General features: G+C 50.6%; 3 protein-coding genes across 3 annotated transcripts; all 3 read right to left on the bottom strand.

The window, feature by feature from the left end:
• Positions 1 to 2,619: 2,619 nt before the first annotated feature.
• Positions 2,620 to 3,672, bottom strand: LOC100908813 (cAMP-dependent protein kinase type 1-like). Its single transcript, XM_003737652.1, has one exon. It carries the CDS (start codon positions 3,670 to 3,672, stop codon positions 2,620 to 2,622), a length of 1,053 nt encoding a protein of 350 aa, XP_003737700.1.
• Positions 3,673 to 6,134: 2,462 nt separating this feature from the next.
• LOC100908671 (cAMP-dependent protein kinase type 2-like) lies at positions 6,135 to 7,187 on the bottom strand. Its single transcript, XM_003737651.1, has one exon. It carries the CDS (start codon positions 7,185 to 7,187, stop codon positions 6,135 to 6,137), a length of 1,053 nt encoding a protein of 350 aa, XP_003737699.1.
• Positions 7,188 to 10,571: 3,384 nt separating this feature from the next.
• On the bottom strand, positions 10,572 to 15,101 carry LOC100908533 (uncharacterized protein K02A2.6-like). The gene has a single exon (XM_003737650.1). It carries the CDS (start codon positions 15,099 to 15,101, stop codon positions 10,572 to 10,574), a length of 4,530 nt encoding a protein of 1,509 aa, XP_003737698.1.
• Between the last annotated feature and the right edge of the window lie 223 nt (positions 15,102 to 15,324).

Raw genomic sequence — 15,324 nt, 5'->3', positions numbered from 1 at the left:
AAAAGATAGCTCGTGAATCTTTCGTCCACTTGCCTTTCTTGACAATATCTGCGCGCGTGTCTCGCCTTGCTAAACGAGCGTTCTGCTTGAACGCTCGTCGCTTGGAGGCTTCGTAAGGTTTGCACCAGGAGGACTGGGAGGGCAGGGATTCCTCTCTTATGGTACTCGATGACTTCCTCCGCATTTGGTGGTCGCCGTCCTCGGCTCTGTTCCTCTCGGTCACTATCGGCAAACGTTTCATAGACGTCTAGGGGTCTTTCTTTCTCTCCCCTCGCAACCCCTTCATTATGAGACCTAAAAGTACGAGCTGAGCTTAGAGGGATAATGACGATGCTCGAGTCTTACGAATGGCCATTCCGAAGACGTTTCACGTCCTCTACACGGTAGTGGCTCTGCTGCTACCTCTGAATTTTTCGCTTATAAACACTAGCCCATCATATAGAGGGGGATACAGACTCTAGCCGATTATATCGAGAGGGGATAATCGGAGGAGGCAATGCTCACTCGGCCATCGGAATCATCGCTCTCGTTTCAAGTATTCGACTCGAACCCATCGCTTGAAGCAGAGTCGAGCATTTCCGTTCGTTCGGGACTGACAGCTCTGTCGAAATCATTGACAACACATTCCATCGAAACGGCTCCGAAAGCGTCCCTTATGAGAGTGGCGATGCCGGCATTACTCGAGCGCTTTCGCTGACCTCTCTTCGCATTGGGAGTGTTCCCCTCGTTGGGCATCCAGTCCTCCTAGAGTTTCCTCGGGTTGTTTCGACTTTGTCCCCGCTCAAATCCAAGGGCTGGTAGGATTTCGTCAATCCGCTTGGCATGAATCCGACTTTGGACTTCGGCTTTTCAGCTCATCTTTCACTCTGACTCGATCTGTCGGGGGGCATCGAGCCGAGTCCATGGAAAGCATGGAGTTTTGGGGATCGCTTTCGTAGAACACGCTTGCTTTTCAGACCTCGTTGACCCGTTCCACCATGCGAGAGTCGTTCACTCAGCTTCTTTCGTTCATTTTTCCGCGACTCCGAGAGGGAAATCTTCCTTGGGTGTGAGTTTTTTTTTGGAGATTTGCATTGCTTGGAGCTTTTCTCCCACAGTGGTGACGCAAAGCATCACCGTCAGATTGCTTTTCTCGTGACGGCTAGCGTCGATTCTCATACATAATCCGTCTCCCCTTCAGGCTCACGGTCTTACCGTAAGTGACGTCGAATGGCACAGGAACTCCGTCCATATTGCCAGCACTGGAAGGTGGGACGTCCGACGTGGCTTCCAGGGCCTTATCGCGGAAAGCTGCAATCTTCTTTGCGGCATCCGTCGGTTGACCCTCACCGGTTGGTCTCTGAACACTCAGGTTGTTCCTCGCCATGAGTTTGCTCACCCATTCGTTGTAGGCCATTCTCGATTCTTTTGTTCGCTCTCCTTCTTTCGCTCCATCAGAAGTTCTTCCCTGAATATCGCGCCCCCGGATCGCTCGGTTTTGTGATTCCCGTTCGAGGATCCACTGTTTGGACTCAGGTTCCAGAGTGACGAGCCGAGCTTTGCCTTTACTGACTGAGGGCTCGGCGTCTTCTGTCGATCGTTGACAGCTGCTCCTCAGTTGTCCTCCAGTTGGTGTCTGCGTGAAACTAAACACATCCCAGATGTCCCGTACCGGCGCCCCAGTGGATGCGAGTTTTCCCCCACTATGAGGGGGCTGAGGCGTGCGAGGTCCCTCTCACGAAGAGTCTTCCATACGGAGAGTCCCTCATACGAAGAGTTCCGTATATTCGAGGCTCCTTATACAAGAAGTCCCTTATTCGATGAGTCCCTTGTACGAAGAGTTCTCTGTGTCCGAGAGTCCTTTATACGATAAACTCCTTGTTCAATGAGTCAATGAGTCCCCAATACGAGGCGGCCCCTATCGGCAGGACCTCACCCGATTTCCGAATATTGAATCTGAATCGATAGGCAGGCCAGCTGATCTAGGCCGAGAGACTGAGAGAATGAAAGCGTTAGTTGGAATCTCTCGGTGTACCGCGAACTCGGAGATCCATGAACGAAAAAGAAGGGAACATCTCACGGAGGATGAGATGTATCTTGAAGGCGGACCGATTCCCAATCGCTTCTGATGTTTAAGGTTTAGATTGTCGAATTCCCGGCCACCAGCCTCTTTTCCACGGATATCGATGGATTGGAGCAGACACTCTCCGAAAGATAGTCTTCTCGAAGACCTGAAGCGGCTGAAGATGGAGCCTCCGGCTTCCAGACCACGGAGAATGATTAGATTTCATTCATCAGGGGTCATTTAACGCGAGCGGCACCCTGTGGCTGCATACCCTGTCGACTTCAGAATCGGGGATCAGTCTCTGATCTATAAGTTGGAACGAGATTTCTCTGAGCAATCTTCGCAATGGCTCATCCTCAATGGCCTCATATCCTTTCTGCGAGAGGCCCCCCCCCCGATCATACTAGGAGACGAAAATCAACATAGATTGCCACATCAACTTCAATTATTACTGATTTCCTCTCGTTTCGCTGTTCGGACTCTAGCGCTAGCGAACCTAGAGCTATGAGCCGGCGAGAGTCACTGTCATGTCTGAATTTTATTTCGTGATTGAGAGGTATTCCAGATCCGCCCGTTCAGAAGTCCGCGAAAGGGTCGTTTCCTGGGTCTGGGCCCGGAGAATGCGGAGGATCATTCTTGAATTCAGGAAGGCCCTGCTGCGTCCCCTCGATTGGCGGCGGCAGTTCAATCTCAGGGAAGTCCTGTTCGACAATTAGGTTATTGAAATCGATGTCTGAGAACCAAACGTGTTTCTTTACACCGTCGCAACCACCCAACCCGAAGCCTAGTCTCTGATTGGGATCCTTGAACAACAGCTGCGCCACCATTGCTTTCGCAGCGTTAGAGTGCGGAGGATTTTGAAGCTCCAGGGGATCTGTGTGGCAGATCAAATCTATTTTCTGTAGTCTTGACAAATCGTCGTCGACATCGTAGAAGGGGGTCGCCCCATTTTCGGTCAGTAGTTCATACATCATGATCCCGAGAGCCCACCAATCTACTGCACAAGTGTATGGCTTGTCTCCATGCATCTCTGGTGCCATGAACCTGAGGGTACCGAAGGTACCTATGACAGCCGAAGATGCTCTCACCGTGACTCCGAAGTCGCACAGCTTCAGGAGTCCCTTTTCGAACACCAAAATATTGGATGGTTTCAAGTCTCGATAAATCATGTTGCAGCGGTGTATGTATTCGAGACCCAATACAACTTGGCCGAGTAGGAGTTTCAATTTCGCTTCCGGGTGAGGGATGGGTCCGATATTGTACAGATCCCCGTAGGTTGCGAAATCCATGACCATGAACGTCTGGAGTTTCGTTTTCCAGGTAGAGAAGAGCTCAACGAGGAAGATATTTTTGAAAGCGAACTGAGTTCTCTTCTCCAGTATGAGTCGGACGCAGCGGTCTCCCTTAAGTTGTCTTTTTATAGCGTAAACATTTCCGTCTTTGCGAGCTTTGTACACGGTGCCGAAAGCACCCCCGCCGATCCATTCCTCCAAAGCAAAATCCGCGATATCTTCTTTCGGACAAGAATTAGCGTCGTATCGCATGTTGAAATTGGCTTCCGCATTATCTAGATCGTTCTGGTAGGCTACAATTATATCGGCTCTTTTCCCCCGTGTGAAGATCGGCATCGTTATCCTATCTTATGGATAATGGATAGTTCATGGATTCGACGAAGGAGATTCCCGCTCAGGGTCTCGATTAGGCAAGGCATATCCTACGGGGATCGTTCCTCAGCGAGATGCGCTCTATTGCGAGTGAGATTGTGCCGAAGTCGGGATCGTCGTCCGCGATTCAGAAGGGGACCCTCTCTTCGGCGGATTCGCGAGTTTTTAGAAGATTACCTCGCGAAGTAAAAAATCGAGATGTCTCCATGTCACATTGATGTACTTAGTGATCATTCGAGAGCAGGCTCAACATCGTTCGGGAACACGGAGACGAAAGTTCCACCCATACAACACGGAATGAAGGGGGACCTCCCCCATCATCCAGCAGGATGAGATTCGTTTTGTAAAATGTTCCAAATCTGTCTGAATGGAATCCCAGAGGTCACGGTGATCCTTGATGAGTTCCTTGTGGAATCGGTATCTAAAGTCTCGATGGGGGTTCCCATATTAAGGTCGGGAGCCGCTTCATTCCGCCTCCCGGAGTCTGATTGCGAGGGGCTCCAAGAGCTCCATCGGTCATCGTCTGAGCACCTGTCTCTGACTTCTTCGGGAACTTGAGGGGGGACAGGAGTCACGATCCCCGGCTCTCTCAGGCTGACCATAGGAAGTGAGCGACCGCCAGATTTGACAGGGTCATCGCCTGGGCTGGGTCAGCCCGGAAACGGGCGCAACAAGCAGAACGAAGCTTGTTCTGGATATTCGAACGCGCTATAACGGCACATTACGCCTGCTGCGGAAGTATTTCAACTTAAAAGACCTTCCTGGGAAGTGCTGGGCTGCTGCAAGTTTCAAAGATGGTTGGAGCTTTTTCGCATGTGGAGCAATGCTGCCAGCGACTCTCGCTGGAAGATCTCAACCTATACCACGCTGATTGCGCTTCACGAGTATGTTTCTCGCAATCGAGTGATGTCCCCAGTTCTGCTAGTAGCACGATGTCACCAAAGGCTCAAGCATACGATATGACCAAGAGGGGCGATGATGAAAAGGAACAGTCGAGCTCCATCATCAGGAGTCAGGAGCTCGCGCACCCTTTCATCCTTCGCCTTCCAATGGATATCTCGAACACTCCCAAAGCCTCCCTGATCGCCTGGAGAATCGTAGCATGGCGTCGTTCAGCCGTCCAGCTCAAGGTCCTCCTCTGATGAGCTCAAGCAAGCAGTGCTCTAAGAACTCGCACTCGATGATAAAACCCCCGAGAGATGTTTGCTTTCCCTCCAATGTCGCAGACGGGGCTTGATGCGAACTTTGCAGCACAACTTGATCGGTCTCGATAGAAGCATGATTTTGTATGGCGGGACTCCGAGACGTAGATCGCGAGCCGTATCTATAAAGTATACATCCCCCTTTTGCTATTGAATCTGCCTGCTCCGCTATCCCGGGTCCTGAGCGACATCCCGACTGGCTTTCCGCCGCGCGAGCGCAGGATACTGCGTGCCACTATTCACAAGAAGACGAAATCCTGGATAGCGACAAGAGATGGCGGTGAAGCAGCGCTTCTCAATCTGATCCCCATGGAAAGCTTGACTTCCGCGGCGCGCGCCAAGGGTTTCATGATTCAATGCTGGACTCTTCACCGGCCGCGAGAGATAAACTCGAAGCGACGAGCGCACATAAGGTGCATTATATGAATATGACTGAATTCTCCGCCTCTATCGTCGTTGCACCGATCCGATAATTTTTACTACAACACACCATGCCGTGCAACCCACCGGACGCACTCAAGCATGAGCAAAAGTGTGCTCAGGATGGAAGTTCCCGCGAATACCTTGAATAAATATCTAGAGACGTACTACGGTCAATTACCGTGAGTCCTGAAATGCCGAGTAATCCGTATCGCCGAACTACGGCCGACTTCCGTGAATGTCTGTAGCCCGGGGCTGGGGTCAACGAGAAATCTGACCATCCGACCTCCGCGCGAGCCGAGTGGAAACATTCACTCAACAGAATGCAGAATGTATTCGCGGAACGATTTCCTGGAGCGGGCAACAAGCTGATCGTCCTCACATGTGAGATGAATTTTCGCTCACGTGATCTTTGCTATAGAGATAGGTGATCAGCTCAGAAGCTGCCTAGAATTCTCGGAGTCCGGGCACCGCCAATCGCTCCAAAGAAATAATTTCCCTGTTGATGCCGCGAAACCCAGCCGCAGGTCGGTCACCGAAAAGAAGGACGAACCACTCGACAGCGAGGTAGTGAGCGCTGCGGATTGAGGGGCTCTTCATAATCCTCTCCTCTTCAGTTGCTTCATCCTAGCTACGAAATGCCGCGGGTATGGAAGTTCGCGCAAGCATCATTGTATACTGTGGACCGTTTGTTCCCTGGATCCTTGATTTTCCCCCACTCCGGACCCTTGCGGACCTCGACTGATTAGCCAGCGAAAATCAAGGTCATGTCATGATTTTATCTCGTGATCTTTCATGTGCATGTCAAAAATGCGCGTAAGGGTCCTTTTTTGGATCTGGGCACGAAGGTTGCGGATCATCATCGTTGAAATGAATTGGGTCTTTCCCTGTCCTCTGTTCTTCGGGTGGCAGTTCAATTAGGGGGAAGTCCTGTTCGACTATTAAATTGTCGAAATCAATGTCTGAGAACCAAGCATGCTTTTTCAAGCCTTCGCAACCGCCCGAGCCCGAGCCAAGTCTCCGTTTGGAGTCTTTGAACAGAAGTTGTGCCATGATTTCTTTCGCCTGATCAGAGTGCGGAGGACTCTGAAGTTGCTTGGGCTCTGTTAGACAAATAAGTTCTATCCTCTCGGATCTCGACAAACGGCTGCACTCATAGAAGGGGCAGGCGGATTTTTCGGTCAGTAGCTCATACATCATAATCCCGAGAGCCCACCAGTCCACTGCGCAATCATAAGGCTCGTCTCTGTACATCTCTGGTGAAGTGAATCTCAAAGTTCCACAGGGACCTCGGGGTTCTGAGGACGCCCTCACGGTGACTCCAAAATCGCAGATTTTCAAAAGACCTTTTCCGAAAACCAAAATATTGGCTGGTTTCAAATCGCGATAAATCAGGTTACAGCGATGTATGTACTCAAGACCCAATACAACTTGAGCGAGAAGCACCTTGAGTCTCGTTTCCGGGTGGGGGATGCTCCCTATATTGTAGAGATCACCGTAGGGCGCGTATTCCATGATCATATACGTTTGGGAAGGGGTCGTGCATGTGCTCAATAGCTCCACGAGAAAGATATTGCTGAAAGCATATTGCGTTTTCTTCTCTCGGATGAGTTTGACTCGCCGCTCTCCTTTGGGCTGTTTTTTTATGGCATAGACCTTCCCGTCCTTACGAGCTTTGTACACGGTACCGAACCCGCCCCTGGCGATCAGTTCCTCGGCAGTGAATCCTGTGATGTCTTCTTTCGGACACGAATTGGCGGCGTATCGCACATCGAAATTGGCTTCCGCATTTTCTAGATCACGCCGGTACGCCTCAATAATTTCGGCTCTTATCCCCCCCGGTCTGAATGCTGGCATCGTCGTCTTATCTTATAAAGAGTGATGATTCATTGATTCGACCCCGAGTTGTCTCCATTTAGGGTCTCGGAGGAAAGGAACACATTCTTCAGATAGCCTTGAATCATGCAGTTTTTCCTTGGCGGTAGATCAGAAACTCAGCTGTCCTACTCTCCCCCTTGGGGCCATGAACTCTCAGAGTCATCCCTCGCGATCTCGCGATTCTCCCGCAGGTCTTGCCGGAATTCGTGGAGGGACCAGTTACCCGCCCGGATGATCAACATTTCCTTGTTCATGGCCAGTCTAGCGGGCGGCAAACGCAGATTTCGCATCGTGTTGTGCGTATGACCGCGTATTGTAGTGAAAAAGAACGCGCTCACCTCCCGAGATGGCTCTCGCCTTGACCGAAATTCCTGGAAGACCTTGCTCGGGCGTAGTAGAAATCCCGTATGCTTCCCGAAAACTTCTGGAGTGGACGTTCGAAGTCATGTAAACCCGGCTCATCGTCAGCTTGCACAGATGTCACACACCGATGCGATTCCGTAATTGATTCGTATTTGCGCTCACTCTGTCTGATCAGCTCTTCCTTTCCCGGGCTGCGTCTTGCTGATTCGCGATGCCTACGGTGGCTACCCCTTGAAGCTACCGACACGAGCGTGCTCAGATGCTCTCATTCTCAGGGTGTCCGTATGAGTTCGCTGTCAATCTTTCCAATTCTCGGGTCTCCAATGGAGACGAAGAACGCAGATTATTTGGGTTATCTCGAGGCTGAGACTCGTAGTCGGGGCGGGCCGAGAGGCAGGCTCGTAGCGGCAAAGCCCAAGAAGCAGGCGACCGATTCGGAGAAATGAGATGGTAAGCTGAGAGATTCATGCGCCGCGGAAGGGGGAAGTCGAGTACGGAAACCTTATCTGTATATCGAATGTGGTGTGGTGTAACCCGAGACTTGAATATCCGGCCTAGAATTGTGGATTACGAGTGCAGCTCGCCAGTCGCTATTACGGTGGTGGATTTCGCGCAGGAGCGATCTTGCATCGCAGACGGGGAGCTGCCTCGGGCGTCTCATCCACGAGTTCAACTGAAAGCGGCGTAAATGTTTTCTTATCGATCGATCGTCCGTTCGTTTAGCGGAAGGGGACTTTCTCGCGCGGAAAGGAAAGTCTCCGGCGAGCTCCCTCCAATGATTGAAGTCAACGGAGTCGCATGAACCAGGTTCCCGTCTACTGTTCATGATGATTACACAGATGATATATGATTTTTTTTCATATATTTGCAACGGTCGCCGATTCGCTGCCTCTGTGGAGCGTTAGGCCTCTGGACTCGAATTCATCGCTCCGGGTCTTCTCGAAACGCTTTACGAGTTATGGCCTCAGGATCCGAAGATAGCTGCCCCTGTGGTGAGCTCGTTCCTCTAGATGATGTTCCTTTGCAGCTTCTTAGTCGTACGAGGAGGATCACGTGAGTCCCGATCCCGAATATATGAGAAACACACACAGCCGATCGATGACGCGCACGAAAATTCGGGCTCTTGTGATCCACGAGCCTCGTTCTCTGCAGATCGGGTCCGTGAAGATAAAGCAGCCGGAGAGAAGTTATGGAGAGGACCGGGGCTCAGGAGAAGAGTGACATCAAGAATGAACTCTGTTGAGGGATGATCGAGCAAAGTGACGGAGGCGAGAATACTCTGATATCAAACACGTTCATTGAGCCGGGGTTCGTAAGCAATAAGCATACGGTAGACAGCTTCGCCGCTATCTTCACTCTGCTGAAAGTCATTTCGATCGAGAGATCCAGTCCGACGTTATTTGGGTTGCGGTGTGAAGAAGGGACTCTGAGGCTCAAAATTACGTCTGTGCACGGTCGAAATGCGGCACGGATGAAGCAAGACATCCGGAACTTCCGGATACTAAGGAGCCCCTCCGAGGGAAATCCAGCCCGATGCATATCAGCGGACATCCGGTATGTGTTCTGATTGACAGATTCGCTTGATAAATTGTCTCATCCGAACCAGATTATCGCCGACAACCGATCGGAATCAATTCTTGCCATAGGCGGATCGCAGCTTCCTCACCGACGGTCTCGACATAGGAGTCGAACGAACACAGATAGAGAATTACCTAATCCGTCTACCTTAGTAATGAGTAATGACTCTCCATTCGTCGAGTTTGATTCATGTCTCTTGTTAGTAGAGTATAGCTCTTTGAGGATCTTTCTTCCCTCGAGACTGAGTGCTCGAATCAATCTGGATCCTGATCTCTCAGCGATGAGCTCCTCATTCGGCTGGAACATCGAATGAGGGGACGTGCTGGAATTCCCGTTAGCGTCCGTTTTCGGTCATGGTCCGGCTATTGGGCGTCCGGAATGGCGATTGGCGCAAAAGTGGCTCCTTCTTCATGTGACGCGACGCCCTGTGCTCCCACACCCTGAAGAGCATACGCCGTCGCCGCGGTGGTGGACACCCATGTGAGCTGGGATTCCTAAAAGAGAAGAAACGGGTCAAGAGTCGCAGGGAAAGCTCAGAAAGAGTTCGCAACGCTCAGAACAATCTGGGCCTGGCACGATGCTGGACAACAGCAGACTCCGCATCGCTGTCGGTCTTCGTTTAGGGATAGCAATCTGCTCTCTCCATTAACTTTGTGCACGCTGCTGTACTCAGGTCTCTGCTTCTGGTGAGCACGGGTTGAGCTGCCTCCGGAGCATCGGCCGTCATCCCAGACATAAAGCAACTAAAAAAGTTTTGTCTTGCGCACTTCAAGCGAGGGAGGCTGACATATTGGACCGGCTGACCGGTCTTTCTGGCAGCTCAGTTCTCATCCCCGACCTTCCCCCTGGAGGGCAGGGAAGGCTCTCGTTTGGGATACCACGGTGTGGGGCACACTCGCTGCCTCGTGTCGGCCTCTTGCGGTCCGCTCGGGAGGTCAGGTTGCCAGGCTCGCGGAGAGGAAGAAGCTGGACAAGAACCATGTTCTTGAGAGCCGTTTCATTGTGCAACAAGTTGCAATGGAGACTCTCGGCGTTTTCGGCGAGAGCACAGAGTCGTTCCTCTAGATCTGGGAGGTTGAATCGAGACGGAGTCGGATGTTAAGGGGGCGACCGAGATCCTCCTCCACCGATTGCCAATAGAGGTTGCCCGGACTGGGTCGATCAAACTTTGTGTACCTTGTTCGAAAGTTACCTTGACAGAGTAAAAATAAATAATAATTGTTATAACTTCTTAACTGGTAGATCACGCGCGCTCGAGGTGAGAACATAGACTATCTTTATTTCGGAGAAAAAGGGAATTTGTCTCTCCACTCTCAAGGGAGAGGGCTATGCATCTCTATGGGTCACTCCATGATCCCAACACCTTCCCGACAAAAGAAAGAGAAGATAATAATTATTGGTGGTAACTTGGAAATGGTAATTTCAGTATTTCTTGCGAGATTTGTAGCGGGGGGATTTGGTGTGAGTTACGTCGAGAAAGGAAGTTCGCTTCCTGTTCCGCGTTGGGAGCGCGATTCGGTTTTCTTCTGGTGACTTGAACGCTATCGGCTCTTGATTATCGAAAATAGACCGTTCTAGTGGTGACGGGTCTTCTTCACTATCGCTCGTGGCCCCACTTCTGAAAAGTTCCCTCCTGGCCGAGGTCGATGGGATTTCAACTGAAGCTTCCGGTCCTCGGGTTTTGGTTGTCGCGGGGCGTTCAGCGGTGGTTGTGGCCACATCTTCCACCGATGGGCGAGCCGACCTTACCGCTTCCGCGATCTCGTCTGCCAGGCTCTGCTGCGCGGTATTTGCTTGTTGATGTGCGCTATACCGGGAGGATGTTGGTTGAGATGGTGCTTCCTGGATCGACAAGTTTTCTAGAAGTTGTGAAACGTCGTCAGCCTTCATGTCTGTTTCCTTCATGACCCGTTGGGTCTCTTGTAAGAGTGCTCGAATTTCAGGGTCAGCTTCTCCTACTTGTTCTTCAAGGGCTCGGATCGACTCCATGAGCGCATCTCGTTCGTCTCCGGTCACGGCTTGGCCGTCCATCGCCTTAATCTTCTTGCACAGGGTTTCCATCTTACAAATGATCGGTGTTATCGGCTCTGGGGTCTGGAACATCTGCTTCTCCACTTGGGTCTCCTCCCTCCCTCGAGTTGTCGTTCTCCGTTTGGGTAGGGGCATTTCGAAAGCCAGCATGAGACCGTCGTAGACATCTCCTTGGCGGTGTTGGTTTGGAGTGTGCCGCCGTCTTAATTGGTTCGCGTGTCGCAATGTTGTTCGGTTTTCAACTTCAACATCATACATGACATTGTTGCGCCGCTCCACATTACCGTGGGCCCAATATTGTTTGTTGTGTCGTTCCATCCGGACATACACCGGGTCGTTTGTCTCGAAGCTCTTCTCTCTAACTCCGTGATGTCTATCGAAGTTCTTTTTCATTCGAGCTTCATACCTGGAAGTTTGTATTGAAGCAATGGCATGGTTTTTTCTAGCTTGTGGGAGCAGCATGTCGAGTTCGGTTCGGAACTTTCTCCCCGTGAACATTTCTGCAGGCGTTTTTCCGTCTAAGGCTCGCGATGGAATCGTTCGATATGACCTCAGGAATTTCTGGATGTTTGCGGAGGTGGTGCCTTCTCGTTGCATTTTTGACAAAGCTCTTTTGAATGTATCTACCATCCTTTCTGCTCTCCCGTTGCTTTGCGGGAAGTTGACGGCCGAGAAAGATTTCTTTATGTCGTTTCTACGGCAAAATTCTTTGAAGTCGTGAGCTGTGAACTGGGTTCCGTGATCGGTGACGATTTCTTCAGGAACACCATATTGGGTAAATAAGCTTTCAAATGCCTCGATCGTATTTGCTGTGGTGATTTTCTTCATTGGGATGATTTCCGGCCAATTGGAGAACGAGTCAACGATGATGAGATAATGCACGTTTTTCATTGGCCCGGCAAAGTCCGCGTGGATTCGCTTCCAGGGTCCCTCTGGCTTTTCCCATGGCGATAATGGGATCTTTACCGGGTTCTTACTGGCCAGCTGACAGTCATCGCAGGATCTGACAAACTCCTTGATTTGGTCGTCAATTTGTGGCCAGTACACGTATGATCTCGCAAGTGCTTTCATTCTCGTCTCTCCAGGGTGCCCGTTGTGCAGAGTGGTTAGCACTTCCTTCTGGAGGTCGGCCGGGATAACGACTCGGTTTCTGAACAAGATGATGCCCCCGGAGATGCTCAATTCACTCCGTCTCGAGTACAAGGCGAAGAGGGCGTCTTCGCGAGAGATTTTTGGCCACTGGCTGTCGATGAACTTTTTGGCTCGAGAGAGGATTCTATCGGACAAGGTCCCTCTTCGAATTTCGTCTCTGGTTACAGGTAGAGCCGCAATGTTTTCGTCGAGGGAGTTTTCATCGTCTAATTCGATGCTCGCTATGACTTTGTCGGGCAGCTCGTTGTTGCCGTCGAGGTGACTCTGTTGTTCTACGATGAGGCGGGACAAGGCGTCGGCTTCGCCGAAGTCTGTCGTTTTCTTGTACCGGATTTCAAATTGGTAATCCAGGAGAATCACGGCCCATCGTTGTAGTCTGTTCGCCGAGTGGGCTGAGATACCGTTTTTTGAGCCGAATATCGAGAGTAATGGCTTATGGTCGGTGTTGAGGATGAATTTTCGACCGAAGATGAATTTGTGGAACTTCTTGACAGCATAAACGAGCGCGAGTGCCTCCTTTTCGATCTGGCTGTATTTGCGTTCAGTATCGGAAAGGGAGCGCGATGCGTGCATAATAGCCTTCTGAGTTTGATTAGGCATTTCATGCAATAATACACAGCCAATTCCACTCTGGCTCGCGTCAGCACTTATGATGATTGGTAGATTCGGATCATAATGTGTTAGCAGAAGGTCCGATTGGAGGCATTGCTTCATCTTTTGGAAACTTCTTTCGCATGCGTGTGTCCATTCGAACCCTGTATCTTTTTTGAGCAAGTTGTTCATTGGTTCTTTCAGAGTTTTCATGTCCGGGATAAATTGACTGTAGAAGGTAATCATGCCCAGCGCTGCGCGGAGTTCGGAGATGTTTCTCGGTGAGGGCATCTCCACGATCGCCTTCGTTTTGTCGGGATCTGGTTTTCGGCCTTCGCCGCTGAGAATGAAACCTAGGAATTTCACTTCCGTCCGGAGGAATGAGCATTTTTCTTCGCGGATTCTCAGTCCGTTCTCTTGGAGACGTTGAAACACCTTCGCTAGTCTTCCCTCGTGTTCTTCGATTGTCGAGCTGGTTACCAGTATGTCATCGAGGTACGCGGTTGTACCTGGTAGATCATTGGTGATAGTGTCCATGAGACGCTGGAACAAGCTTGGCGCAGTCTTTACCCCGTAAGCTAATCGTTTCATTTTGAACAATCCCTTCGCCGTGTTGATGGTAAGGAGTTCTTGCGATTGACTCTCTACTGGTATCTGCAGGTAAGCCTCTGCGAGATCCAGCTGGGAAAAATATCTCCCGCCGTTGAGTTTCGCGAAGATACTTTCGGCCGTGGGAAGGGGATAAGCGTCGTCTTCGATTGAGTTATTCAATCCCGTGGAGTAATCGGCGCAGAGCCGGATCGTTCCGTCTTTCTTTTGGACGATGACCACCGGTGCGGCATACTTGGAATGGGCTGTCGGCTCGAGAACGTCCTCGCTCACGAGTCGCTCGATTTCATCGACAATCTTCGGAAGTAGAGCATATGCTACGGGACGTGCTTTCTTGAAGCTCGGTGCGGAGTTTTCTTTGACCTTGAAAGTCGCTTCGAATGTTGTGCATTTCCCTAGGCTTTCGGTGAAGACTTCAGGAAACTTCCGCTTGAGATTCTTTTGGATTTCTTCTTCCTTGATGTCGATGGATCCCATTACAGATTGAATCGACCTCGCGGGAGGGTTCCTGGACTGATCTTGGAGAAACTTTTTCAACTCTGGGTCCCTTTGGATCCAGTCTAGCCCGAGTAATTCACAGTTTTCTGTTACATGACAGTCGGTGTGAAATTCGAGACTGTTCATGCGAACGGCGCAGCGAAACGTTCCGATGACTCTTAGGGGGTTTCCGTCGGCCAACGTCAGGCTAACTGTAGGTGAGCGTAGCGCTGGTTTGTTGAGTTGAGACCAGATTCGGCGAGAGATAAGTGAGACTTCCGCGCCTGTATCTAGAGTCAAGCTGAACGTCCGACCGCTAATGGTGACCTGCTTTGTGAACCGTCTGACGTTATTGGGTTGTAACCGGATCTGTCGAACATTTCGATCAGGCGTGAAATCCGTAGATCGATTTGAAAAACAGGCTCGAGGAAGGTGGCCCACTTTCGAACGGATCGAACAAGTTGTGTTCTTGTGTCGACAATCTCGGTGATGATGGTTCGTTTTGGCACACCTGTAGCACGGTTTCTTGTAATTAGTGCTCGTGGAGGGTTGTTGCTCGTCTTTCGGTGGAGCGTTTTCTCTCGGTGATTTTTTTTGGATTTTGTTGATCTCGAAGCGGCTTTTAGCCGTCGGGTTGAGATCCTTCTTGAGTTGTTCGAAATGTTCCACATCGTCGATGATTTCTGGAAAGCTATATTCGTCCTCGTTCTCTTCCATAAGTCTCGCTGCCCGGGCACGAATATCGTTGTCTTCGGGGTTCATGGGCGATAACATGAGGATGTATTGCTTCATTTTGTCGAGGGTTATATCCCCCCACTCTGCTTCTTCGGCTGCTTCGTTGATCAGACCCATTAGTTCTTTCATGGGACGACCGGAACGCTTGATGCGAAGCGATTTTATGCGGCGCTTGAATAGACATTTTTCGAAGGTGTGTCCTTCGTCGGATTTGAAAGTGAACTTCGGGATTCGGCTGTTGATGTGCTCCATGATGGTGTGGGCCGAAGTTGAGGTCCGTTCTCGAGGAAAGTTTTTCAAGGCTTCCGTTACGGCTGCGGACACGATCAGTTGAACTTGCTCGGCGCTGAATGCCATTTTCTTTCTCGGGTGATGAGCTTTGACGAGTCACAATCCTGTGCTTCGCTGAATAATCCTCTTCTGGCGGGCACTCGGCACTAGGTTTCGTGAGTTCGTTTGAAATCTTCGTCGCCACTGTTATAACTTCTTAACTGGTAGATCACGCGCGCTCGAGGTGAGAACATAGACTATCTTTATTTCGGAGAAAAAGGGAATTTGTCTCTCCACTCTCAAGGGAGAG

Source organism: Galendromus occidentalis, unplaced genomic scaffold, assembly GCF_000255335.2.
Source record: "Galendromus occidentalis unplaced genomic scaffold, Mocc_1.1 scf7180000075589, whole genome shotgun sequence".
In the NCBI taxonomy this organism is placed as follows: domain Eukaryota; kingdom Metazoa; phylum Arthropoda; class Arachnida; order Mesostigmata; family Phytoseiidae; genus Galendromus; species Galendromus occidentalis.
The sequence above is the reverse complement of the archived record's forward strand: the minus strand, read 5'-3'. Positions and strand labels throughout refer to the sequence as shown.